The sequence below is a fragment of the Mobula birostris genome, chromosome 6, assembly GCF_030028105.1.
Source record: "Mobula birostris isolate sMobBir1 chromosome 6, sMobBir1.hap1, whole genome shotgun sequence".
NCBI lineage: Eukaryota > Metazoa > Chordata > Chondrichthyes > Myliobatiformes > Myliobatidae > Mobula > Mobula birostris.
The window spans coordinates 118,831,150-118,858,626 of NC_092375.1; the positions used below are offsets into that span (position 1 = coordinate 118,831,150).

General features: G+C 41.6%; 1 protein-coding gene across 2 annotated transcripts in view; it reads right to left on the bottom strand.

Annotated features, from left to right (window-relative positions):
• Window positions 1–534: 534 nt before the first annotated feature.
• The window catches only part of LOC140199314 (ecto-ADP-ribosyltransferase 5-like), a 32,227-nt gene continuing 5,284 nt past the window's right edge, over window positions 535–27,477 (bottom strand). Inside the window, exons 2-4 of one of the 2 annotated variants that reach the window (XM_072261155.1) lie at window positions 27,398–27,449; window positions 26,472–26,589; window positions 535–4,364 (exon numbers count right to left, since the gene is read on the bottom strand). In XM_072261155.1, the coding sequence (XP_072117256.1) occupies window positions 3,430–4,364; window positions 26,472–26,517 (981 nt within the window). In that variant the 5' untranslated portion in view covers window positions 26,518–26,589; window positions 27,398–27,449 and the 3' untranslated portion in view covers window positions 535–3,429. The remainder of the gene's footprint in view (window positions 4,365–26,471; window positions 26,590–27,397; window positions 27,450–27,477) is intronic. The other variant, XM_072261154.1, reaches the window with a different exon arrangement.

Below are 27,477 nucleotides of genomic sequence, written 5' to 3' on the forward strand. Positions count from 1 at the left end.
GAGCCCATGGTATTACAGAAAGGATACTAGCATGGATAGAGCATTGGCTGATTGGGAGGAGGCAAAGGGTAGGCATAAAGAGAGTCTTTTCTAGTTGGCTGTCAGTGACCAGTGGTGTTCCAAAGGGGTCTGTGATGGGACCGCTTCTTTTTGCGTTATATGTCAATGATCTAGATGATGGAATTGATGGCTTTGTGGCCAGGTTTGAGGATGATAGGAAGACATGTGGACGGCCAGGTAGGGTTGAGGAAGTAGGGAGGGTGCAGAAGGACTTAGATGGATTAGTAGAATGGACAAAGAAATGGTAGATGGAATACAATGTCAGGAAGTGTATAATCAACACACATCAAAGTTGCTGGTGAACGCAGCAGGCCAGGCAGCATCTCTAGGAAGAGGTACAGTCGACATTTCAGGCCGAGACCCTTCGTCAAGACTAACTGAAGGACCTTACTAACTCTTCCTTCAGTTAGTCCTGATGAAGGGTCTCGGCCTGAAACGTCGACTGCACCTCTTCCTGGGGATGCTGCCTGGCCTGCTGCGTTCACCAGCAACTTTGATGTGTGTTGCTTGAATTTCCAACATCTGCAGAATTCCTGTTGTTTAAGTGTATAATCATGCACTTTGGTAGAAGAATTAAAAGAATAGTCTAATTTCTAAATTGAGAGAAAATTAAAGAATCTGAGGTGCAAAGGGACTTGGGAAATCTTGTGCAGGATTCCCTAAAGGATTTGCAGGTTGAGTCGGTGGTTAGGAAGTCAAATGCGATTTTAGCATTAATTTCAAGAGGTCTAGAATGTAAAAGCAAGGATGTAATGTTGAGGATAAAGCACTGGTGAGGCCTCACATGGAATATTGTGAGCAGTTTTGGACCCCTTATCTAAAAAAGGATGCATTGACATTGAAGAGGTTTTAAAGGAGGTTCACAAAAATGATTCCAGGATTGAAAGGCTTATCATATAAAGAGCATTTGATTGCTCTGGGTCTGTACTCACCGGAATTCAGAAGAATGAGGGGGTATCTCATTGAAACCTATCGAATGTTGAAAGGCCTCGATAGAGTAATTGTGGAGAGGATGTCTCCTATAGAGGGGAAGTCTAAGTCTAGAGGATACTTCCTCAGAATAGAGGGACATCCATTTAGAACAGAGATGAGGAGGAATTTCTTTAGCCAAGGGGTGGTAAATCTGTGGAATTTGTTGCCACAGGCAGCTGTGGAAACCAAGTTATTGGGTATATTTAAAGCGGAGGTCAATTGATTCTTGATTGGTCAGGGCATGAAGGGATAAAGGGAGAAGGCAGGAGGTTGGGGCTGAGAGGGAAATGGATCAGCATGATGAAATGGCAGAGCAGACTCAATGGGCCAAATAGTCTAATTCTGCTCCAATATCTTATGGTCTTAAGTTCTATGTGCTATGTGCTGTGTGATGAATGTGACTGTTGGTACAGTGTTTCACACCTTGGCCAAGGCGAAATGCTGATTCATTTAGCCGTATCCATGTCTATGACTGAATGACAATTAAACTCAAACCTGAACTGGAGTTGGTGCAGAGGACATTCATCAGGATGTTGCCTGGAATGGGGTGCTTCAGATAAGAGGAAAGACCAGATAGGCTGGGTATTTTTTTCACCCGAGGGGGGAGGCTAAGGGACATGGTAGTCACATAAAAAACATTGTCAGACAAATACAACCAGTGGCTACTTTATTAGGTACCTCCTGTATCTAATAAAGTGGCCATTGAGTGTAGGTTCATGTTCTTCTGCTGCTGTAGTCCATCCACTTCAAAGTTTGACCAGCTGAGTGTTCAGAGATGCTCTTCTGCACACCACTGTAATAATGCCTGGTTACTTGAGTAATTGTCACTCTCCTGTCAGAGCTAGAACCAGTCTGGCCATTCTCCTCCAACTACTCTCCTTAACACAGAACTGCCACTCACTGGATTTTATTTGTTGTTCTTTGCACCATTCTCTGTAAACTCTACAGACTGTTGCCTGTGAAAATCCCAGGAGAACAGCAGTTTTAAACCACCGTGTCTGGCACCAACAATCATTCCACAGACTAATTCACTTAGATCACATTTCTTCCCTATCCTGATGTTTGGTCTAAACAACAACTGAACCTCTTGACCATGTCTGCATGCTTTTATGCATTGAGTTGCTGCCATGTGATTGGCTGATTAGACATCAACAAGCAGGTGTACATGTGTGACTAATAAAGTGATCATTGAGTATATTGTAGATAGCAGGAAACTTTTTCCATTCTGAAATATGTTAAACTAGAGGGAATAGGTTTAGGGTGAAGGGTAGGAGATTTAAAGGGGACCTGAGGAAGAGCTTTATCTCACAGAGAATGATGAATGCCTGCAATGTGCTGCCAGGGGTTATGGTGGAGACAGAAACAATAGAGACATTTAAGAAGCTCCTAGGTACAAACATAAATGTGCAGAGATGGAGGAACACAGATGTGTGCATGTCATTTGATCTAGTTTAATTGGTTAAGCACAACATTGTGGGAAAAAAGGACTTTTCCTCCAATGTGCTGCTCTGTGTTTTATGCTCTACACTACAGCATGTTCTATGTTCTAAGAAGCATGTGAATAAGTGCTTGAATTGTCAAAGCTTACTGGGCTGTGGATCTAACGTTGGAAAATGGAATTAGTACGTATAGGTTGGTACTTGATAACTAACACTGACATGTTTCTGCGCTGTGAGAATCTGGTGACTCTCTGTGACAAACTGCTTACTTAGTCAAGTTTTCAAAATGTCTAAGCACCATTGTGCTCTCTCTGCCTTCTCTGTGCACCAGGCTCTGTCCCTGTCACCCTTTGTATGTGGTCTGCCTGGCTCCATCTGTTCATTCTCTCTCTCTAGCTCCTAACTCTGTATTTTTCGCTAGAAGCTGCTGGACAATTTTGTGTGGTATTTTCTTGGTGCTTTGGTGATTGCTGATGGACACTATCAACTGCATTGAATGATGATCGTCACAAGCTGCAGCTCTGCCTGACCAGGTCCAATGGGGCACCTCCAGTATTTCTAACTATCACTTAATCCATAACCCAATCTTCAGCTCCACCTACAGCCTTGTCATGTTCTATGTCTCATGAATACAAGGAGTTGTGTATCCTGGTGCTTCCCCTGGGTCAGTCAACATATATCATTCCCTTTTCTCTTCGTGTATCATCACATATTTTGATAATAATTTTACTTTGAACTTTGATTATTAGCTCCTTCAGTGTCTCCTTACTCAAAGTTAAAAGTTGCTGCTTGTTGCTTTTCAGTAATGTTTATCTGGATCGTTGCATCTGGAACGGAATGAGATCAGGATGTCCAAAGAAACCAGCTGGCTCTGCTGAAGCTGGGAAGGAAGTGGAAGTGGGCAGGCTCAAGTTACCTCTGAGAGACGGCCTGTGCTCTGAGGCACTACAGCTCCCAGTCAGCCAGTAATGAACTTCCGTCTCACCACAAGCATAATGCAGGCGGCAAGCAACAGGACCAGTAGAATGACCAGAATGGAGAACCACCAGGGAGAGGCAGCTTCCAGCACCCTCACCACCTGCAGGTGTCCGAGATCATCCAGCTCCAGCCGCACCTTTGTCTGTTGAGTCCCAATGGAAGAAAGGACGATGTTAGCACCCAAGACCCCGTAATCACCTTCCCAGTCTACCACTTTGACAACATTAAACACTTCATAAGGTGGGATGAGCACCTCCTCTTCTCTGCGGAAGAAGGAGAGGTTCTGGATAGCAACACCATGGACTGTGGTGATGTTGAAGAGAGTATTAGTGTCTGAATCCTCGTCAGTGAAGATTGAAACGGACTGAATTATGTCCAAAGACGTTGAAGCAAACTGCCCAAAACGAATGCTTGCTCCCTCGCTGACCTGTACCTTCCTGTCCATCCCTCTGTAGACCTCTGTTCCTTCAGCAAGACCCCAAGTGCTGTTCTGTAATATGCCGAGAGTGACTGACAGAAGATAGTGCAGACTTTTGTAATGGAAACACTTGGAATATACTTCATCACTCACACCAAAGTTTCTTATGGCTTGATTCAAATATCTGTAGAGAGGTGGTTGGTCTAATGTGTAGCACAGGACTGCTATGACGTGCTCCTCCAGCAGTCCGTCGGGAATGCTGACCTCTGACTTCCTGTACTTCCATTCTTCAGAAGCTCTGTTCCAAGCAGCATCAAAGGGTGTTGCGTTGTTCTTGCGCTCCACCTCAATGTAGTCGATGGCGATCCGGTCTGATTCTGGGCTATGGATAAAGTGGTAATCAGCCGATTTTGCTGCCATATCCATCAGGATGCTGCCTTTCTTCTCAGCAACATGGCACAAGTGGTGTCCTGAACTTTGGGAAAAGACATTTGTCCCTTGAACAAACAAAGCACCTGCATTAGAGAGCGGTATGAACTCAATGGACAGACAAACAATCTATGTGTATATAAAATATCTGATGTTTTATATTTATTGTGAATTTTTTTATTAGTCTTGTGCTCTTTTTTTAATTTTGTACCTCATCAGATCCAGAGTTAAAATTACTTTGATCTCCATTACACGTGTGTACCGGAAGTGATATTAAAGAATCTTCTACCTTGTAGGTAAATAGAGGTGCAAATCACATCAAATCTTGTGCCTTCACAAACCTTCCTTGAGGACCAGCCCTGTTAGTCATCGAATCCATGCAACCATAAGACATTCAAAGTTCAAAATCAATTTATTATCAAAGTATATATTGTGTCACTATATAGTACCCTGAGATTCGTTTTCTTCCAAACGTTTACAGTGGAGCAGAGAAATACAGTAGAATCAATTAAAACCCACATACAAACAAAAACTGATAAGTAACCAAAGGACATAGGAGCAAAATTAGGCTATTCGGCCCATTGAGCCTACTCTGCCATTCTATCATGGCTGATTTATTATCCCTCTGAACCCCATGCTCCTGCAATCTCCCCTTAACCTTTCCTATTAATCAAGACCCTATCAATCTCCGCTTTAAATGGCTTTGTCTCCATAGCTGTCTGTGGCAATGAATTCCACAATGAATCAAAGCAATACAGCACAGAAACCACCTCTTCAGCCAGACTATCACTTGTCCATGTTTGACACAAATCCTTCTAAACCTTTCCTATTCATGTGCCTGAACAAAAGAGCTTTAAACTTTGTCATTGTAGTTGCCTTGACCACATCATCTGGCAGTTCATTCCATATACCCACCAGGCCCTGGGTGAGAAGGTAGCCCTTCGTATGCCCTTTAAGTCTTTCCCTTTTCACCTTAAACCTACCGTATACTCTTTTTCTCTAACTTCTGGTAATATCTTCCGCTTCCCCCTTCTCTCTTTTTCCATCCCCTATTCAGGTTGCCTTTTAACCCCTCTACCAATGCCCTCCCTTTGGTGCCCCTCCTCCTTCCCTTTCTTCCATGGTCCACTCCCTTTTCCTATCAGATTCCTCCTTCTTCAGCCCTTTACCTTTTCCTCCTATCACCTCCCAGCTTCTTACTTCATTCCTGCCCTCCCCACCCACCACCTTCCCTCTCACCCAGCTTCACCAGCCAGTTTGTAGTTCTTATTCTCCCTACTCCTTCTTATTCTGGCTTCCTCCCTCTTCCCATCCAGTGGTGATGAATGGTCTTGGCCCAAAAACATCAATTGTTTATTCTTCTCGCTAGGTGCTGCTTGACCTGCTGAATTCCACCAGTATTTTGTGTCTGCAGGACCTTTTGCCTTAATGATTACCTATACCTTGAGTTTCAGACTCTCATACCCTGGGGAAAAGACTCTGGTCCTCATCATGTCACAAACTTCTATAAAGACACACTCAGTTTCCTTCACTCCCGGGAAAAAAAAATCACAGTCTATCCGGTCTCTCTTTGTAACTCAAGACTCCAGTCCAGGTAAAATTCTCGTAAGTCTTAAATATGAGCAAGTCTGCAGATGCGAGAAATCCAAAGCAACACAAACAGAATGCTGGAGGAACTCAGCAGGTCAGGCAGCATCTATGGAAATGAATAAATAGTCGATGTTTCGGGTCAAGATCTTTCTTTAGGATTGAGAAGGAAGGGGGAAGATGCCAAAATAAAAAGATGGGGTGGGGGAGGGAAGGAGACTAGCTGGAAGGTGATAGGTGGGAAAGTCAAGGGCAGGAGAAGAAGGAATCTATTGGAGAGGAGAGTGGACCATAGGAGAAAGGGAAGGAGGAGGGGGCCCAGGGGAAGTAATAGGCAGGTGAAAAGGGGTAAAAGATCAAAGGGGGGAATTTCTTTACCAGAAGGAGAATTTGCTATCAGAATGGAGTCTACCCAGAAAGAATATAAAGTGTTGCTCCTCCTCCCTGAGGGTGGCCTCATCTTGGAACAACAGGAACGGAATGGGAATTGGAATTAAAATGTTTGGCCACCGGGAAGTCCCACTTGTGGTAGATGGTATAGAGGTGCTCGACAGTGGCCCCCCAATTTTTGATGGGTCACACCAGCGTAGAGGAAGCTGCATCGGGGGCACCGGACACAACAGCTGACCCCAGCAGATTCACAGGTTAAGTTCTGCCTCGCCTTGAAGGACTGCCTGGGACCCTAAATGGAGATGAGGGAGGAGGTGTATAGGCAGGTGTAGCACTGTGGCTGCTTGCAGGGATGAATGCCGGAAGAGACAGGTGGACAAGGAATCATGGAGGGAGTGATCCCTGCAGAAAGCGGAGGCGGCAGGGACGGGTGTGGAGGTAAAGATATGTTTAGTGCTGGATCCCTTTGGAGATGGTGGGTGTCGTGGAGGATTATGAGTTGGATGCAGAGGCTGGTGGGGTGGTGGGTAAGGACGAGGACCTCTATCACTGTTAAGGTGGTGGGATGATGGGGTAAGTGTGCAGATGTATGGGAAATGGAGGAGATATGGGTGAGGGCAGCATACTCGTGAAGGAAGGGAAACACCATTACTTAAAGAAGGAGGATAACTCTGATGTCCTGGGATGGAAAGCTGCATCTGGGGAACATGCAGAGGAGGCAGAGAAACTGAGAAAAGGGAATAGCATTTTTACAGGAGACAAGGTGGGAAGAGGTATAGTCAAGATAGCTGTGGGAATCAGTAGGTTTGTAAAAGATATCAGTTGACAGTTTGTCTCCAGAGATTGAAACAGAGAGATGAGAAAGGGGAAAGAGGTGTCAGAAATAGACTAAGTGAACTTAAGGACAGGGTGGAAATCTGAGGAAAGTTGATAAGATTGACGAGCACTGTGTGGGTGCGTGAAGCAGCACCAATGCAGTTGTCAAAGTAGTGGAATATAACAGGTGAAGGCTTCAAACATGGACTGTTCTACAATATGTAGCCAACAAAGAGGTTGGTGCAGCTGGGGCCCATGAGAGTGTCCATGGCTACCCCTCAAGTTTAGAGAAAGTCGCAGGAGCTGAAGGAAAAATTGTTCAGGGTGAGGATCAGTTCTGTCAGATGGAGAAGGGTGGTTGTGGATGGGGAATTTTTTTTGGATTTTGAGAACACTCAGTCCTTGTTTATTGTCATTTAGAAATGCATGCATGCATTAAGAAATGATACAATGTTCCTCCAGAGTGATATCACAGAAAACAGGACAAACCAAAGACTGACACTGACAGAACCACATAATTATAACATATAGTTACAGCAGCGCAAAGCAATACCATAATTTGATAAAGAGCAGACCATGGGCACGGTAAAAAAAAAGTCTCAAAGTCCTGATCGACTCCTGAGTCCCCGATAGCAGGCGGCAAAGTGAGAAACTCCTTGTCATAAACCTCCAGGCACCGACAACTGCTGATGCATTGGAAACACTCGACCACAGCCGAGACTGACTCCGTCCGTCCAAAAACTTCGAGCCTCCGACCAGCCCCTCCGATACAGCCTCCCGAGTGCTATCCTCTGCCGAGCACCTTTGACCTCACTCTGGCCGCCGAAACAAGCAAAGCCAAGGATTTGGGGTCTTCTCCTCCAGAGATTCCGGACCACACAGTAGCAGCGGCAGTGAAGCGGGCATTTCAGAAGTTTCTCCAGGTGTTCTTCTGTACTCTCACGTCTGTCTCCATCAAATCAGAATTGTGCACGGTACTCTACTTGACAAATAACAGACATCACCACCGGAGTGGCCGCGCGCACTTTTGTCAAGAAAGAAGCACAGAGCTTTGAGGCTGGGAATAGAAGTGTATAGGGACTGAACATCCATGGTGAAGATGAGATGTTCAGGGCCAGGGAATTAAAATTATACTGAGGGTCTCCTCCTACTGGCATTGCATGGAGTAGACTTGTTTCTCAAATGGCTTTGTTCTTTTTAAATTACTGAATCCAAACTGCTTAGAAAACTTAGTTTTGGAGTATTGTGATGTCTTGTGCTAAAACTTCTGAAAAAGAAGAGGACCCTTCTGTAACTGTGGAAGCTATTGCGGAGTTAATTCAAAAAGCTCAGAGTGAAACGTCTGAACAACTTTCAGATGTATGTTTAAGAGTTACCACAGAGCTTAAACGAATAGAGATTCTGCTGCAGACTTTTCAAAAAGACTTTACAGGAACATACTACTCAGATTCAAGAACAGGAAGATGCTTTAACCAGAATGGATACTAAGACGGATGAATTGGCAAAAGTTCGGAGATAAACAATCGAAAATCGTTGAATCTTTAAGACAAAAGATTGTCACTTTGGAAAATGGATCAAGAAGGAACAATATACAAATTTTGGGTCTTCCTAAGTTGGTCGAAGGCAAGCGAACTGCAGAACATTTTGCAAATCTGTTGGCTTGTTTGTTTTCTGATGTTTTGGATACTCCACCAAGAATAGACCGGGCACACCGAGCTCCAGTGTTTCGACCCGCTTCTCAACAAAAACGTCGACCTGTGATAATTGCTTTTCATGACTTCCAAACTATGTTTCTATAGTTCGCCAATCTCGTCGGTTAGGTATGATTAACTTTGAAGAATATAAGATAAGGCTGGTTGAAGATTATTCGCCTGAGGTATTAAATGAACATTTTAAGTATAAAAAGGTCATGGCGGAGTTATAAAACAAAGGCTATAAACCTTCACTGAATTACCCTGCTTGCTTCAGAATCATTTTGGAAAATGGATCCCCTAAGTGGTTTTGTTCGATTGAGGAAGTGCACGATTTTCTTCAGGCCAAATCAAGGCCAGAAGACTAATTGTTTAATACTATATCATATAAATTATGCTTCCTTAGCTTGACCGATTCTTTGTTGTTGGAAGTTTGCAATCTAATGATTTAGTATGTCTTTTTTTTTGAACAATTCTCTCTTCTATTCTCGTATACTCTTATAATTAGTTTCTGTTCTTATAGTATTTTCTTTGCTGAGTGAATTTTTTTCAACATGATGTTTTGAACTCTTTAGCTCTTTTGAATAATATTTAGGCTATCAACTCCAGAAGTTTAAATGTTTATTCCTGTTTCATATAACCTTGTTCCCTCAGTTTGACTGATCAATTCGTTGCAATTTTGCAGTTTATTTGTTCATTACTTTTTTCTTTGAACAATTCTTTTTTTCGATATATTTTCATAAATAATTCTTCTTTTTCTTCTGTTCTTTTTATTTTTTTCTGTTTAGGAAATTAATAGACTTAACTTCAGTAAGTTTTCTTTGTAATTATTTTTTGCAAACATTATGTTTTGATCTTTTTTAGTTCTTTTGAAAGTTATTTAGTCTAGGTTGAAATTCATTCTGTACTAATCTCTTCTTCTCTTGGAGCTCTGCCAGTAGGTTGTCAGGGGTGGGATTTATCAGTAGATCAGCTTTCGCCCTCTCTTGGGTGATTTTTTTCTTTGGGAGGGGGTGGACGGGAGTGGGCTGTTTTTTTTCTTTTTCCTTTTTGTCAGCTGTTTGGTTATCCCTGCTTCATCTATTGCTTGGTTAAGTATTTTGAACTTTAAGGTTTGAATTTTTGGTATATTCCAGTGGTTTATATGTTTAACCTCTATTTTAAACATATCTAAATGGTATACAATTTTAATTTTCTTAGTTTAAACGTGAAAGGTTTAAACCTCCCTGTGAAACGCAATAAGATTTTTACCTATGTTAAGAAATCGAATGTCTCAATTTTTTTTTACAAGAGACACATGTTCACAGATCTGACTGTGGGCGTTTGTTCAAATGTTGGAATGGTCTAGCTTTTCATTCTTTCTTCCAAGCCAAGGCTAGAGGTACTTCGATTTTGATTGACAATTCAGTTGTTTTTGTTCAACATGATGTAATGTCTGACCCCAATGGGCGGTTTGTTATAGTCTCAGGGAAATTAGATAACAAACTAATGGTTTTTGCTAATCTCTATGCTCCGAATATAGATGATCCCAGCTTTTTTGAATTTTTTTTCCTTTTTTACCAAACTTAAATTTGTACTCTTTAATCTTGGGAGGGGATTTTAACTGCTGTCTTGACCCTGTTTTAGACCGTTCACCTTCAAAATGATTGACTATTAGTAGATCTGCCTCCTCTATCAGATCTTTTCTAATGAAATGTGACATTATTGATGTTTGGCATTTTTTTTTATACCCAACAAGTAGAGAATATTCCTTTTTCTCTCATGTTCAGGATTGATTTTTTTTTGTCGATAGTCATTTGATACCCTCTGTTTGATCCTGTGATTATAAAGAAATTGCTGTTTCAGATCATGCTGCCATTTTTTCTATCTTTAAATCTTCTGGGTGTTTATCAATCAAACAGATTTTGGCGTTTTAATCCAATTTTACTATTGGATAAGGCTTTTTTACAATTTTTAGAGAGTCAAATTACTTTTCTCTTTGAAGAGAATATGCTAGATGGCACTTCGAGACTTATTATTTGGGATGCTTTCAAGACTTATATTAGAGGCCAAGTTATTTCCTATACAGCAAGTATTAAGAAAATAGCTAATAAGGAGAGGACTGACTTAGCCAATCAGCTAAAACATTTAGATCAAAAATATGTTTCTGATCCAGATCCTGTTTTAGATAAATGATGTGTGGAAGTTAAAACTAAATATGATCTGTTCTTAACTTACCCTGTTAAGACTCGACTTTTAAAAGATAAAAGTCAATTTTATGTTCATGGTGATAAAACGGGCAAACTTTTGGCTAATCAACTTAAAACTTTAACAGATAAACATCAAATTAAGGAAATCTCCAAAGAGAATAGTGATAAAACTTCTGATCAATTAGAAATAAACAATACTTTTAGAGAATTTTACTCTAAACTGTATAATTTCGATTCCTCTAAAGCCAATTTTGCTATGAATAATTTTCTAAATCGTTTAAGCATTCCTTCATTTTCTGAGATTAATCGAAAATGGTTAGATCAACCTTTTTCTTCTGAGGAAATTGCCCGGGTTGTCCATCCTCTGAGTTTGGGGAAGGCTTCAGGTCCTGACGGATTTTCTGGAGAGTTCTACAAGGCTTTTGCTCCTTTGTTTGTTCCTCACTTACTTTCTGTCCTTTCTAACTCTTTTAAATTAGGTAGGTTGCCACGATCTTTTTATGATGCCTCTATTTCATTTATTCTCAAAAAGAATAAAGATTCAACTGATTGCTCTTCCTACGGACCTATTTCTTCACTTAATGTTGACTCTAAAATTTTATCTAAACTTTTGTCTCATAGGATGGAAAACATTCTGCCTTCTGTCATCTCTGATGACCAGACCGGATTTATTAAAAATTGTTATTCTCATTTTATCATTCGTCATTTACTGAGTGATATTTATTCTCCCTCTAAAGAAACTTCAGAATGCGTGATTTCTTTGGATGCTGAGAAAGCCTTTGACCAGGTTGAATAGAATTATTTATTTAAAATATTAGAAATATTTAAATTTGGGTCAATGGATTAAATTACTTCATTCATCTCCCACTGCACAGGTTCTTACTAACTCTCAGAGTGCTAAACCATTTAATCTCCAACGTGGAACCAGACAAGGATGTCCTTTGAGTCCTTTGCTTCTTCATTTGGCTTTACAGCCACTAGCCATCGTGTTTCATGAATCCGTTGACATCTCGGGTATTTTAAGGACAGGTTTCACTCATAAGGTGTCGCTTTATTCTGATGACCTTTTGCTCTACATCTCGAATGTGGAGTCCTCTCTACCCTCAATACTCTCTTTACTTTCTGAATTTAGTCAGGTCTCAGAATATAATCTTAATCTTCATGAGAATGAACATTTTCCTTTAAATAATTTGATATCAGTCAACTCTGACCTTCCTTTTAAAATTGTAAGAAATCAATTTACTTATTTGGGTATAACAATTACTAGGAACTATAAATTTCTTTTTACAAAAAACCTTATCACTCTTTTGAAATATGTTAAGAAGGTACTATCAAATTGGTCTCCCCTTTCTTTATCGCTGATTGGATGTATTAATTCTATTGAAATGAATATTTAGCCTAAATTTTTATACTTATTTCAAGCCCTACCTGTTTTTATTCCTAAATCCTTTTTTGACTCTTTAGATTCGATTATATCTTCTTACTTATGGAAGAATAAAACCCCTCGATTAAACAAAGTTCATCTTCAGAAAACTAAAAAAAAATGGGGGATTAGCCCTACTCAATTTAGGTTTTACTACTGGGCAGTCAATATACGATACCTTGCGTTTGGTTATACTACATTAATCGTGAAGACTGTCCAGTTTGGGTTTCTTCAGAAGTTAATTCTGTTAATAAATTTTCTATTATTTTTCTTCTTGGTTCTTCAATTCCTCTATCCTTAAGTAATTTAACTGATAATTATGTAGTCAAACATTCTTTGAGGATTTGGTTACAATTTAGAAAATTCTTTAGGTTATTTGGTTTGTCACTCTCTAATCCCATTTTTTCTGATTTTTTTTAAACGTTCTTTGACTGATATAGTTTATAAAGAGTGGAATAGACTAGGTATTAAATGTTTTCATTGTTGTTTGTTGGAGATGGTCTTTCCTCGTTTGATCAACTATCTATTAAATATAATCTTCATAAAGCTCACTTTTTTAGATATTTACAAATTAGAGACTTCTTGCGTTCTCAACTTCATATATTTCCTAAATGTCCAGATAAGAATTTAATTGATACAATTTTTACTTTGAAACCTTTTCATAATGGATCTTTCTAATATTTATAGTACGTTGTTGGCAATGAGAAACATTCCGCTGGACAAAATTAAAACCTCTGGGAACAAGACCTACAGATTTCAATTGATGAGGATACTTGGAATGAAACTTTTAAACTTGTTCACACTTCTTCATTAAGTGTGTGTCACCCTCTTTTACAATTTAAAGTGGTTCATAGAGCCTATATGACTAAAGATAAGCTCTCTCTCGTTTTTACTCAGATTTTTCTCCATACTGTAATAGGTGTAATGTTGAAGAGGCCTCTCTAATTCATATGTTTTGATCCTGCCCGTGGCTTGATAAATTTTGGAAAGAAGTATTTCAAACTTTCTCGGAGCTTTTAAAGTAAACTTTAAACCCAACCCTGACTGCCTTGTTTGGCATTGTTGGAGGAAATGATTTTACTCTTAAGCCGAATGATTTGCATATTTTGGCTTTTACTTCTCTTTTAGCCAGAAGAGTTTTGTTGCTTAAATGGAAAGATGCCGCTCCGCCTACTCATGCTCACTGGCTGATTGATGTTATGTCATGCTTAAATCTAGAGAAGATTAGGTGTTCTATTTCTATACCTAGACAAGATTTTTTCACATTATGGGGACCTTTTTTGGAACTACTTTCACAATTTTCGACTTGTTCAGCAATGATGATGGCTATTATATGTTTGAATTTATGACTATGTGTCAGATTTTTTTTCTTTTCTTTTAACCAAACAGCTGTTTTTTTTTCTCTTTTTTTTTGTTTTGTTATGGGGTATTGGTTTTGCTTTAGATTAGAATAAAATATTCCTTTTCAATATTATGGTTAATTTACTATACATAGTTATGTGGCATTTCAATATTGTTTCTGTTTCCATAATATCATAATGTATTTTGTATTCATCTATGCAAGTAATTGATAAAAATATTGAAAAAGAAATTATACTGAGGAGATCGAGAGCATGATAGGTATTGCAGATGTAGATAGGAAGGGATTGAACCAAGGGGGATAGAATGAAATCGAGATATGAGGACACGAGTGCAATGGGGCAGGAGCAGGCAGAGACAATAAGCCTACCCGGACAGTCTGCTTTGTGGATCTTGAGTAGGAGGTAGAAGCAGGCAGTGCAGGGTAAGGGAACTATGAGTTTGGTGGTAGTGGATGGGAGTTCTCCAGAGTGACAGAGGTCAGTGATGGTGTTGGAGACAGTTTTCTGATGGTCTGGTGTGGGATCCACTTCGAGGGGTAGGTATGAAGAGGTGTCTCAGAGTTGCCACCTAGCCTCAGCAAGATAGAGGTCAGACTGCTTCATTGAGCATCTCTGCACCATCTGCCACAAGTGGGGTTTTCTGATGGCCAAATATTTTAATTCCCATTCCAACATGGCGATCCATGACCTTCCCTTGTGTCAAGATGAGGCCACCCTACAATGGAGGAGCAACACCTTATATTCCATCTGGGTACCCTTCAAACTGATGGCATGAATATCAATTTCTTCTTCCGGTAAAAAAAAAATTCTCCCCCTCCCCTCCTCTATTCCCCAATCTGACCTTTTACCTCTTCTCACCTGGAGTATTGTGTGCAGTTTTGGTCCCCTAATCTGAGGAAAGACATTCTTGCCATAGAGGGAGTACAAAGAAGTTTCACCAGATTGATTCCTGGGATGGCAGGACTTTCATGTGAAGAAAGACTGGATCGACTAGGCTTATACTTGCTGGAATTTAGAAGATTGAGGGGGGATCTGATTGAAATGTATACAATTCTAAAGGGATTGGATAGGCTAGATGCAGGAAGATTGTTCCTGATGTTGGGGAAGTCCAGAACGAGGGGTCACAGTTTGAGGATAAAGGACAGAGATGAGGAAAAACTTCTTCACACAGAGAGTGGTGAATCTGTGGAATTCTCTGCCACAGGAAACAGTTGAGGCCAGTTCATTGGCTATACTTAAGGGGGAGTTAGATATGGCCCTTGTGGCTAAAGGGATCAGGGGGTATGGAGAGAAGGCAGGTACAGGGTTCTGAGTTGGATGATCAGCCATGATCATACTGAATGGCAGTGCAGGCTCGAAGGGCCGAATGGCCTACTCCTGCACCTATTTTCTATGTTTTTTCTATGTTTTCCATTACTTCCCCCTGGGTACTCTCCTCCTTCCCTTTCTCCGATGGCCCACTTTCCTTTCCTATCAGATTCCTCCTTCTCCAGCTTTTGACCTGACTTTACCTATCATCTTCGAGCTAGCCTCCCCCTACCTTTTTATTCCAGCTTCCTCCTCTTTCTTTCTCAGTCCTGAAGAAGGGTCTCAGCCCAAAACGTCAATTGTTTATTCATTTTTATGGATGCTGCCTGACCTGCTGAATTCCTCCAGCATTTTGTGTGTGTGTTGCTTGTAAATCTTCTTTCAAAGTTCAAAGTATATTTTATTATCAAAGTACATATATGGCACCATGTACAACTCCAAGATTCATATTTTGTGGACATACTGAGAAAATCTATAGAATAGTAACTATAACAGGATCAATGCAAGATCAGCTAGAGAGCAGAAGACAACAATCTATGCAAATGCAAATATAAATAAATAGCAATAAATAATGAGAATATGACAATGAGATAAAGAGTCCTTAAAATGAGATTATTGGTTGTGGAAACATTTCAATGATGGGGCATGTGAGAGTAGTTATTGCCTTTTATTCAAGAGGCTGGTGGTTGTGGGGTAGTAAGTTTCTTGAACTTGGTTGTGTGAATCCTGAGGCTCATGTACCTTCTACTTGATGGCAGCAACAAGAAGAGAGCATGAGCTGGGTGATGAGGCTCTCTGATGATGGATGCTGCTTTCCTTCAACAGTATTTCACATGGATGTGCTCAATAGTTGGGAGGGCTTTACCCGTAACGCACTGGGCTGAATCCATTAACTTTTGCAGGATTTTCTGTTCAAGGGCATTGGTGTTTCCATACCAGGCTGTGATGCAGCCAGTCAATGCTCTCTTCAGTGCACATCTATAGAAATTTGTCAACATTTTAGATATCATGCCGAATCTCAGCAATTCCTAAGGAGATAAAGGCGCTGTCATGTTTTCTTCATAATTGACAGGTCTGATGAAACAGTAACACCGAGGAATTTTAAATTTCTAACCATCTCCACCCTGATCCTCTGATGAGGACTGGCTCATGGACCTCTGGTTTACCTCTCCTGAAGTCTATAATCAGTTCCTTGGTCCTGCTGAGTTGAGTGAGAGGTTGTTGTGACGACACCACTCAGCCAGATCTTCAACCTCCCTCCTGTAGGCTGATTCATCACCAACTTTGATCGGCCCACAGTGGTGTCATTGGCAAACAACTATGGCATTAAAACTGTGCTTAGCCACACAGTCATAGATGTAAAGCGAGTAAACTGGGGGCTAAGCACACAGCCGTGTGGTGCACTTGTGCTGATGGAAATCATGGAGAAGATTATGTTGCTGATCCAAACTGACTGGGGTTTACACATGAGGAAAACCAGGATCCAATTGCACAGTGAGGTACTGAGCCCAAGATCTTAGAGCTTATTGATTAGTTTGAGGGGATCATGTTATTGAATGTCGAGCTGTAGTTGATAAAGAGCAACCTGATGTATGAATCTTTGCTGTCCAAGTGTTCCAGGGATGAGTGAAGACCCAATGGATGGCATCCGCTGTGGACCTGTTGCTCCGGTAGGCAAAATGGAGTAGATCCAAGCCGCTTCTCAAGCAGAAGGTGATATGTTTCAACATCCTCCCAAAGCACTTCATCACTGTGGATGTAAGTGTGACTGTGCAATAGTCACTGAGGCAGGTCACCATGTTCTTCTTGGGCAACAGTATAATTGAAGCCTGCTTAAAGCAGGTGGGTACCACACACTGCCAAAACAAGAGGTTAAAGATCTCAGTGAATTCACCAGCCAGCTTGTCTTTAGCATGTGACTAGGAACTCTGTCCTGTTTGGATGCTTTCCATGGATTCACTGCCCGGATGTTAGCTTCTGAGACTGAGGTCATAGGATCATCAAGGGAAGTCGGAGGGGGGGTGTGGTTCACGATGGTTCCTCCATGGTCTGATGGTCAAAGTGAGCATAGCAGGCATCAAGCTCATCTGGAAGCGAAGTCCTGCTGTCTCCCATGCTGCTTGATTTAATTTTGTAGATGGTGATAGCATTCAAGCGCTGTCACAGCTGCCGAGCATGCCTCTCCAATTTAGTGAGATCCTTGGGCCACCAGAACTGTACGCAGTACTCCAAATATGGTCTTACCAATGTCATGTACAACTGTGACATGATATCCCGACTCTGTCTAATGAGGCAAGTGTGCCAAGTAACTTCTTCTGTCTACGTGTGCCATCATTTTCAAGGAACTATGTACCTGTACCTTTCTGTTCTACAACAGTCCCAAAGGCCTTTTCACTTACTATGTAAGGCACCAGCGCAGAAACTTTACGAAGTCCTGCTCTGGTTTGTCTCACCAAAATGCAACATTCATAGAACACAAGACATGGAACAGTACAAGCAACTGGCCTTGCTGCCCTCAATGGCCGTGCCAAATTAAACTAAGTCACTTCTGCCTGCCCATGATCCATATTCCTCCTTTCCCTGCACGTTTATGTGCCTCGGTAAAGGTCTCTAACATGTCTGCCTCCACTACCAGTCATGGCAGTGTACTCAAGGCTCATTTCCTTTACACTTCCCCCTCTCACATTGAAGTCATGCCTTCTAGTATTCAACATTTTGGAAACATAGAACAAAGAACAGAGGGCAGTACAGCACAGAAACATATCCTTGGTCCCACAGTGCTGTGCCAAACTAATTAAACTATTCATTCAACATGTAACTAAACTAATCTCTTCTGCCTACCAATGTCCATATCACTCCCATCTCTGCACATTCATCGGACTATCTAAAAGCCTCTTAAACACCTCTATCATAGTTGACTCTATCACCTTCCTTGGCAGTGTAGACCAGGCACCTACCACTCTGTGTGTAGAAAAACCTGCTCTACACATTTGATTGTACTACCCCTCTCACCTTAAATACCTGCCTTCTGGTATTAGGCATGTTGATCCTGGCAAAAAGAAACCAGCAGTCCATCTATGCTTGTAAACTTCTATCAAGTCTCCCATCAGCTTCCACAGCTCCAGGGAAAATAACCCAAGTTTGTCCAACCTTGCCATATAACACATATCCTTCAACCAAGGCAGCATCCTTCTGCAACTTCGTTAAAGGCCGAGACCCTTCCCAAAACGTTACTGTTTATTCCTTTCCACAGACGCTGCCTGACCTGCTGAATTCCTCCAGTATTTTGTGTGTATTGCATCCTTTCTATAATGGGGCAACCAGAACTGAATGCAATACTCCAGATGCAGCCTAACCGAAGATTTATCAAAGCTGCAGCATTGTGTAATAATGATGCCGCTAAATCGTGCTTCTTCACGTTCATCTTCAGTAACAGCTTAACTTCTACCTTTGATGTCTCCTCTTTTCCTTTACAGGGTGGATGGGGTTCTGTTGAAGACCCTGACCTGGAGTTACACACAGACTGTGTTTTCTTACAGTGGTGGGACCTGCTCTCGGGGGGTCATCACTGACCACTTTTCAATATCCCAGGGACACGGCCCAGAGGATGAGCGCACCTTCGAGGTTCAAAGGTTTTGCGGCCCTGTGGACGAGCTGATTCTAAGCCGGTGCCACCGACTGAAGCATCGCGAGAGAAAATGGAACATCGGAAAGAGCAGGTTGGCTGTTGGGGGCTCTATACTCAGCATGTCAGATACACACACGCGCACACACACAATTGTTGCCGTTCCGTGAGTCGCAGAACTCAAGGGGAAAAAAAAGCGATGCGGCAGACTTTCAACAGTGTGAATCAGCGAGTTGTTTTGTTATGTCTCCCCTCTTGCTGTGAAATTGGCACCTCTCTTTCCCTTTATTAGTGGGTGGGGGTGGGACAGGGTCATTGATTTGCTGCTGCTTGTGTATAGGGGGAATGGGTGGGGCTTTGAGATTCTAATGTTTTTTCTGGCATTCATACTTTGGGGCACTCTTCTGTTTTCGCGGATGTCTGCGAAGAAACAGAATTTTGGATGTACAGTGTTTACATTTCGCTGATATTAAATGGAACTATTGAACTATTGAATCTGATCTCAGTGCTGTGACAAGTTAAAGGAAGCCTGCCACATCTTCTTTCCATCCTCTCAAACTTGGCAGCCAGTCAGAGAGCCAAGATTCCCCTGCACATCAGTATTGTTAAGGGGTATGTTATTAACTGTGTAATGTCTGTAACCTCCCAAGGTGAAACATCTCATTCTTGCCTGGATTAAACACCATCTGCCATTTCTCCTCTCATAACCACAATTGATTTATATCCCACTGTGTCTTTAGGCAATATTCTACACTATTCACAATTCCACCTGTTAATGTATTCATTGTCAGCAAAATTACTAACTGTCCACATTTTCATCCAGGTCATTTATATCTACTCTACATCACAGGCTGCAGAGGTCCTTGTACAGATCCCTCTGAAACACCACTAGTCACAGATTTCCAGCCAGAATAAGTCCCATGGACCACTACCCTCTGTCTTCCACGGGCAAGCCAATTTTGTATCCAAATGGCCAATTCAGTGTGCATCCCATGCATCTTAATCTTGCGGTTAAGCCTCCCATGAGGGACGTGTCAAATGTCTTACCAAAATCCTGTACTGTAAAATGTTGTGCTAACCACTACACTACTGAGCCACCACACAAGTACACATTTGCGAATACCAACACAAAGTGCACATTTAGGATCTCATCCGCATCCTCTGCCATTAAGTACATGTTCCATCTTTTATCCTTGTACGGTCCTATGACCTCCAGCTAAAGGTTTAAATAGCTGCAACATGACTTCCTTACTCCACGTAGGTAGTGTCCACTGCCCTATCCACATCGAACAGCTTTGTCACCTCTAGATTGCTGCCTACGCCACGTGCCAGTGAGGGTAAGAATAGGATGACTGGTCTGAGGGCAGGGGTTCAGGTTTCTAGATCATGGGGATCTCTTCTGGGCAAAATCCAGTATGACCTGTACAAAAGGGAAGGATTACACCTAAACCTGATGAGGACCAATATCCTTGCAGGCAACTTTGCTAGAGCTATTGGGGAGGGTTTAAACTAATTTGGCAGGGGATGGGACCCAGAGTGATAGGGTTGAGGATGTGACAGCTGGTATAAAAGCAAAGCGAGTGTGTAGAAAGAGACTGAGAAAGGACCAACAATTGATAGGGCAAAATTGCAGTCAGTGGAGTAAGTTGAATTGTGTCTTTAAATTTAATAGTTGGGGGGGATTTTTCAACAGTTTGGAAAAGTGAGGATAAATTAAAAGGGAAGGAGAATGCAGGAAAAATTATGGAAGTCTCTAGAATAAATAAAGATACAAAATGTTCAGAAAGGGATACGAATTTCACCTGCAGTAACATGGAGGCAAAACTGCAAAGGGTGATGAATACAAGACTAAAGGTGTTATATTTGAATGCAGGATACCGAATAACATGGATGATCTTGCAGTGCAGTTAGAAATTGACATGTATGATGTGGTGGGCACCACTGAGTCACAGCTGAACGAAAATCACAGTTGGGAGATTAGCATCCAAGGATACACATTGTATTGAAAGGACAGGCAGGTAGGCAGAGAGGGTGGCTTGGTTTTGTTGGTAAAAAATGAAATCAAGTCTTCAGAAAGAGGTGACAGGATTTGAAGATGTAGAATCCTTGTGGGTAGAGCTAAGAAACTGCAAGGGTGAAAAGACCCTGATGGGAGTTATATACAGGCTTCCAAATAGTAGCCAGGATATGAGGTACAAATTACAACAGGAGATAGAAAAGGCATGTAAAAAGGGAAATTTTATGATGATTATGGAATTTTTCAATATACTGGTAGACTGTAAAAAAAATAGGGTTATCCTGGATCCCAACAAAAGGAATTTGCAGAATGCCCGTGAGACAACATTTTAGGGCCTGTGGTTGAGCCTACTAGGGAAAAGGCAATTCTGGATTATGTATTGTGCAATGAACCAGATTTGATTAGGGAGCTGAAGGTAAACGAACCCTTAGAAGGCTGTGATCATAATATGACAGAATTTACCCTGCAGTTTGAGGTGGAGAAGCTAAAATTAGATGTACCAGTATTACAGTTGAATAAAGAGAACTACAGAGACATACGAGAGGAGCTGGAGCTGGACAAAGCTGAATGGACGTGGACACCACTAGGGATGATGGCAGAACAGCAATGGCTGGAGTTTCTTGGAGCAGTTCAGAAAACACAGGATAGGTTCATCCTAAAGATGAAGTATTGTAAAGGGAGATGAGGCAACCATGATGACAAGGTAAGGTAAAGACAACATAAAAGGAAAAGAGAGGGTATACAATATAGCAAGACTTAGTGAGAAGCTAAAGGTTCAGAAGCTCTAAAAACCAACTGAAGGCAACTAAGAAGCAATTAGGAGAGAAAATATGAAGGCAAGTTAGCCAATACCATAAAAGAGGATAAGAAAAGATTTTTCAGATACAAAAGGAGTAAAAGAGGCAAAACAATAATGAACTCATGAAAAATTATGCTGAAGAGGTAGTAATTGGGGCAAAGAACTGGTGGATGAACTCAATAAGTATCTTGCGTCAGTCTTCACTGAGGTATACCAGAAAGTGAGTGTAGTTGCTATTACTAGGGGAAGGTACTTGGTAAGCTGAAAGATCAGAAGGTAAATAAGTCACCCGGATGAGATGGTCTACACCCCAGGTTTCCGAAAGAGGTGACTGAAGAGATTGAGGAGGCATTAGTAGTGATCTTTCAAGAATCACTAGATTCTGGAATGGTTCCAGAGGACTGGAAAGTTGCAAATATTAGTCCACCCTTCAAGAAGGAAGGGAGGACAGTTAGCATAACTTCAGTGGTTGGGAAGAAGTTGGAGTACATGAGGTTTCATGGTACTTGGAGACATATGCTAAAATAGGCCAAAGCAGACATGGTTTCCTTAAGGAGGAACCTTGCTTGGCAAATCTGTTGGAATTCTATGAGGAAACAACAGGCAGGACAGATAAAGGAGAGGCAGTTAACTTGAATTTTCAGAAGGCCTTTTACAAGGTGCTACAAGAATAGGGACCACAGTTTTACAGGAAAAATATTAGCATGGATAGAGGATTGTCTGACTGGCAGGAGGCAAAGAGTGGCATGAGAGGGGACTTTTGTGAAAGTCTGCTGGTGACTATTGGTATTCCACTGCTTTCATTGTTGGGACTGCTTCTTTTTACGTTATATATCAATGATTTGGTTGATGGAAGTGATAGCTCTGTGGCCAAGTATGCAGACATTACAGAGATAGGTGAGAGGCAGGTAGTGTTGAGGAAGCAGAGAGTCTTCAGAAAGACTTAGACAGGTTAAGGGAATGGGCAAAGATGTAGCTAATAGAATATAGTGTAGGAAATTGTATGGTCATGCACCTTGGTAGAAGGAATAAAGATGAAGTCTATTTCCTAAACTGGGAGAAACTTCAGAAATCAGAAGAGTAATTGGACTTGGCAGTCCTCATGCAGGATTCACTTAATGAAAGGAATGATAGGGTTAATGTACGAAGAGCATTTGATGGTTTTGGACCTGGACTCACTGGAGTTTAGAAGAATGAAGGGGCATCTCATTGAGACCTATTGAATATTGAAAGACCTAGTTACAGTGGACATGGAGGGAACATTTCCTATTGTGGAGGAGTTTAGGACCAGAGTACGCAGCCTCAGAATATAAGGACATCCCTTTAGAACAGAAATGAGAAGGAACTTCTTTAGCCAGAATGTGGTGAATCTGTGGAATTCATCGTGACAGATGGCTCTGGAGGTCAAATTAATTGGGTATACTTAAAGAGGGGATTGATAGGTTCTTTATTAGCAAGTCACAGGGAGAAGGCAGACAATAAATCAGCCATGATGGAATGGCAGAACAGTCTCAATGAGCCAAATGACCTAATCCAACTCTTTTGTTTCATGGGCTAATGTTCTAAAAGTCCCAAACTACCCAGTCTCTACTTCCCTCAAACTCTCATGAGCTGTCATGATAAAAGCCTTGTAAATCTTTTTGTCACCCTTTCCAGTTTAGTGACATCCTTCTCAGAACTGTTGGCAGAACGCCAAGTGTGGTCTTGCCAACATCTTGTACTGCTGTAGCATACTGTTCATCCTGCTCATGGATTTAAGGAGAAATAATTAATGCCAGAAATGGTATATACTCAAGCAATGAGTAGCACTGCAACAGAACAGTCCTAAACTGTGCTTTTTGAGTAAAAATCAAGTTGGTGCTGGATCCCAAGAGAAGGAATTTATTGAATGCCTATGAGATGGGTTTTGAAAGCAGCTCATGGTTGAGCCCACTTGGGGTTCAGCAATTCTGGGTTGGGTGTTGAGTAATGAAATGGATTTGATTAGGGAGGTTAAAGTAAAGGAACCCTGAGAAGGCTGTGATCATAATATGATAGAATTCACCCTGTAGGTTGAGAGGGAGTAGCTAAAGTGAAATGTTTCAGTATAACAGTAAAGAAATTTCAGAGGCATGAGAGAGGAGTGGACCAAAGTTGATTGGAGGGGGCACTAGTAGGGATGACAGCAAAGCAGCAATGGCTGGAAGTTCAGAGAGTAATTTGGAAGGCAAGGGTAGATACATCCCAAAGAAGAAGTATTCTAAAGCCAGGACGATGCGACCGTGGTTGACAAGGGAAGTCAAAGCCAACATAAAAGCAAAAGAGAAGGCAAAAAATAGTGGGAAGTTAGAGGATTGAGAACCTTTTAAAAACCAACAAGAGACAGCTAAAATAGTCATAAGGAGGGAAAAGATAAAATATGAAGGAAAGCAAGCCAATAATGTCAAAGATATATGAGTATTTGGATATACATGACCTAATTAAGGATAGTCAACATGGCTTTGTGGTTGGTAGGTCAGGTCTAACCAACCTTATAGAGTTTTTTGAGGAAGTTGCCCGGAAAGTTGACGAAGGCAAGGCAGTGGATGTTGTTTACATGGCATTTGACAAAATCCTGCATGGGAGTCTGGTCAAGAAGGTTCAATTGGTCGGCATTCAAGATGAGGTAGTAAATTGGATTAGACATTGGCTTTGTGGGAGAAGCCAGAGAGTGGTAGTAGATGGTTACCCCTTTGGAGGCTGCGGCTACTGGAGTGCTGCAGGGATCCGTGCTGGGTTCATTGTGATTTGTCATCCATATCAGTGATCTGGATGATAATGTGTTAACTGGATCAGCAAATTTGCCGATGACACAAAAAAACGGGGTGCGTTGAACAGCAAGGAAGATGATAAGAGCTTACAGTGGGATGTGGATCAGCTGGAAAAATAGGCTGCAAATGGCAGGCAGAATTTAATGCTGACAGGTGCGAGGTGTTGAACTTCAGTTGGACCAACCAGGGTGGGTCTTACACAGTGAATGATAGGACACTGAGGAGTGCTGTAGAAAAAAGGGATCTGAGAGTACAGGATTCACAATTCATCGTAAGTGGTGTTACAGGTAGATAGGGTTGTAAGGAAAGCTTTTGGCACAGTGGCCTTCGTAAATCAAAATATTCAGTACAGAAGAAGGGATGTTGTGTTGAAGTTTCATAAGACATTGGTGAAGCCTAATTTGGAGTATTGTGTGTAGTTTCAGTAACCTACCTGCAAGAAGGATGTAAATAAGGTTAAAAGAGTACAGAGAAAATTTATAAAGATGTTGCCGGGACAGGAGGACCTGAGTTGTAAGGAAAGATTGAATAAGTTAGGGCATTATTCCTTGGAATGTAGAAGACTGAGAGGAGATTTGATAGAGGTTTACAAAATTATGTGGGGTATAGATAGGGTAAATGCAAATGTGCTTCTTCCACTGAGGTTGGGTAGGAGTACAGCCAGGGGTCATGGGTTAAGGGTGAAAGGTGAAAAGTTTAAGGGAAACAGGAAGGGAAACTTCTTCACTCAGAGGGTTGAGAGAGTATAGAACAAGCTACCAGCATAAGTGGTGCATGCCAGCTCGATTTCACCGTTTAAGAGAAGGTTGGACTACGTGGGCTGAAGGGCCTGTTTCTGTGCTGTACCTTTCCATGTCTCTATGTTAGAGTCAATTGTTAAGGATGAGGTTTCGGAGTACTTGGTAAAGTAGGTCAAAGTCTGCATGGTTTTTTTTAAGAAGGAAAATCTTGCCTGACAAATCTGATGGAATTCCTTGAGGAAATAGTAAGCCAGGTGGACAAAGCTGAATGCTGTGAACTTGGATTTTCAGAAGGCCTTTGTCAAGGTACTGCACATGAGGCTGCTTGACAAGATAAGACCCCTTGGTATTACAGGGAAGATAGTAGCATGGAGGAAGATTGGTTGATTGACAAAAGCAATGAGAGAAGGTAAAGGGGGCCTTATCTGATTGGCTGCTGTTGATTAGTGCCTTTCTACAGTGGTCAGTGTAGGGACCACTTCTTTTTATATTGCATTTTAATGATTTGGATGATGGAATTGATGCCTTTGTGCAACTTTTGCAGACAATATGAAGATATGTAGAGGGGCAGGTAGGGTTGAGGAAGCAGGGAGGCTGAGAAGTACTTAAACAGGTTCATAGAATGGGCAAAGAAGTGGCAGATGGAATACAGTGTGAGGAAATGCACCATCATGCGCTTTGGTACAAGGAATAAAAGCGTAGACTATTCTCTAAATGGTGAGAAAATTCAAAAAAAACAAGGTGCAGAGACTCTTGGGAGTCTGTGTGCAGAATTTCCTAAAGGTTAATTTGTAGGTTGAGTTGGTGGTGAGGAAGGCGATTGCAATTTTAACACTCATTTTGAGAGGACTAGAATATAAAAGCAAGGATGTAATGTTGAGGCTTTTTCAGGCACTGGTGAGGCCTCACTTGGAGTACTGTGAACATTTTGGGCCCTTTGTCTAAGAAATTGACGTTGGAGAGGATTCAAAGGAAGTTTATGAAAATGTATCTGGGAATGAAGGCTCTGTGCCTGTAGTCATTGGAATTTAGAAGAAAGATCTCATTGAAACTTATTGAATGTTGAAAAGTGTAGATAGGGTAGATGTGAAGAGGATGTTTCCTATAGTGGATGAGAGCAGTACCAGAGAACACAACCTCAGAATAGAGGAACATCCATTTAGAATGCAGATGAGTAGGAATTTCTTTAGACAGAAGGTGGCGAATCTGTGGTATTCATTGCTCCAGGCAGCTCCAGAGGCCAGGTTATTGGGTGTATTTAAGGTGGAGATTGATAGGTTCATGATTACCCAGGGTGTGAAAGGTTATGGGAAGAATGCAGGAGAAAAGGGTTAAGAGGGAAATGGATCAGTCATTATCAAAAGGCAGAGTAGACTCGATGGGCTAATTATGCTCTCTTTTTTATGGTCTTATAGTCTAAAGAGGGGATATTATACTTACCAAAACAACTCAGGATAAATATCAGAAAGGAACCGAGAAAACCCATCGTGACCTCTTCGAATCAAGCAGTCTCTGTTTTTCTGTTACGATGTTTGGCAGGAGAAACTTCCTTTGATATCTGTAAAGGAAAAGGTTACAAATCAGCTCTGAGTTGTTTTGAGAGTTGATTAATGCTCACTTTCCTGTAGCCAGACAAAAACAGGAAGCAACATACAGCTAACACAAGGACATGCATCATCTCTGTGGCCCTGCCTCCCACTTATACCCTCCAGTGTTCCAGACTTTGAAATGCTTAAATTCCCTATATTCTCTCTTCAGAACCTCATTCCTTTTCCTACCTATGTTATTGCTATGAATGTCTACCATGACTTCTGGCTGCTCATTCTACCCCACAAGAATGCTGTGGACCTGTTCCAAGGTACTCCTGACCCCGACACCAGGGAGGCAACATACCATCTGGGAGTCTTTTTGACATCCATAGAATCTCCTGTCTGTTCCCCTAACTAGTGAATACCCTATCTCCACTGCTCTCCTCTTCTCCCCCCAGCTTCTCTCTGAGGCACTGGGCCAGAATCATGCCAGAGACCTGGTTGCTACAACTTTCCCCTGGTAGTTCACCCCCCCTCAACAATATCCAAAGTGGTATACTTGCTATCGAGGGGAATGGCCACAAGGGCAATCTTCACTATCTGCCTATTCCCTTTCCCTCTTTTGACAGTTATCCAGCTACCTGCCTCCTGAACATAAGTGTGACCACCTCCCTGTAACTCATATCTATTAACTGGTCATTTTCTAGCATTAGCAGTGGGTCGTCCAACTCCAGCTCAGTTCCCTAATGCAGCCTGTAGGGAGCTGCACTCAGATGCATGTCTCACAAATGTAGCATTCAGAGACACTAGATGTCTCCCAGATCTCCCACAACTTACATGAGAAGCAGACCACTTCCCTGGGATCCATTCTCACTCCTCTAGCCAGGAACTAAGAAATAAAGGAAAAGAAACTTGTC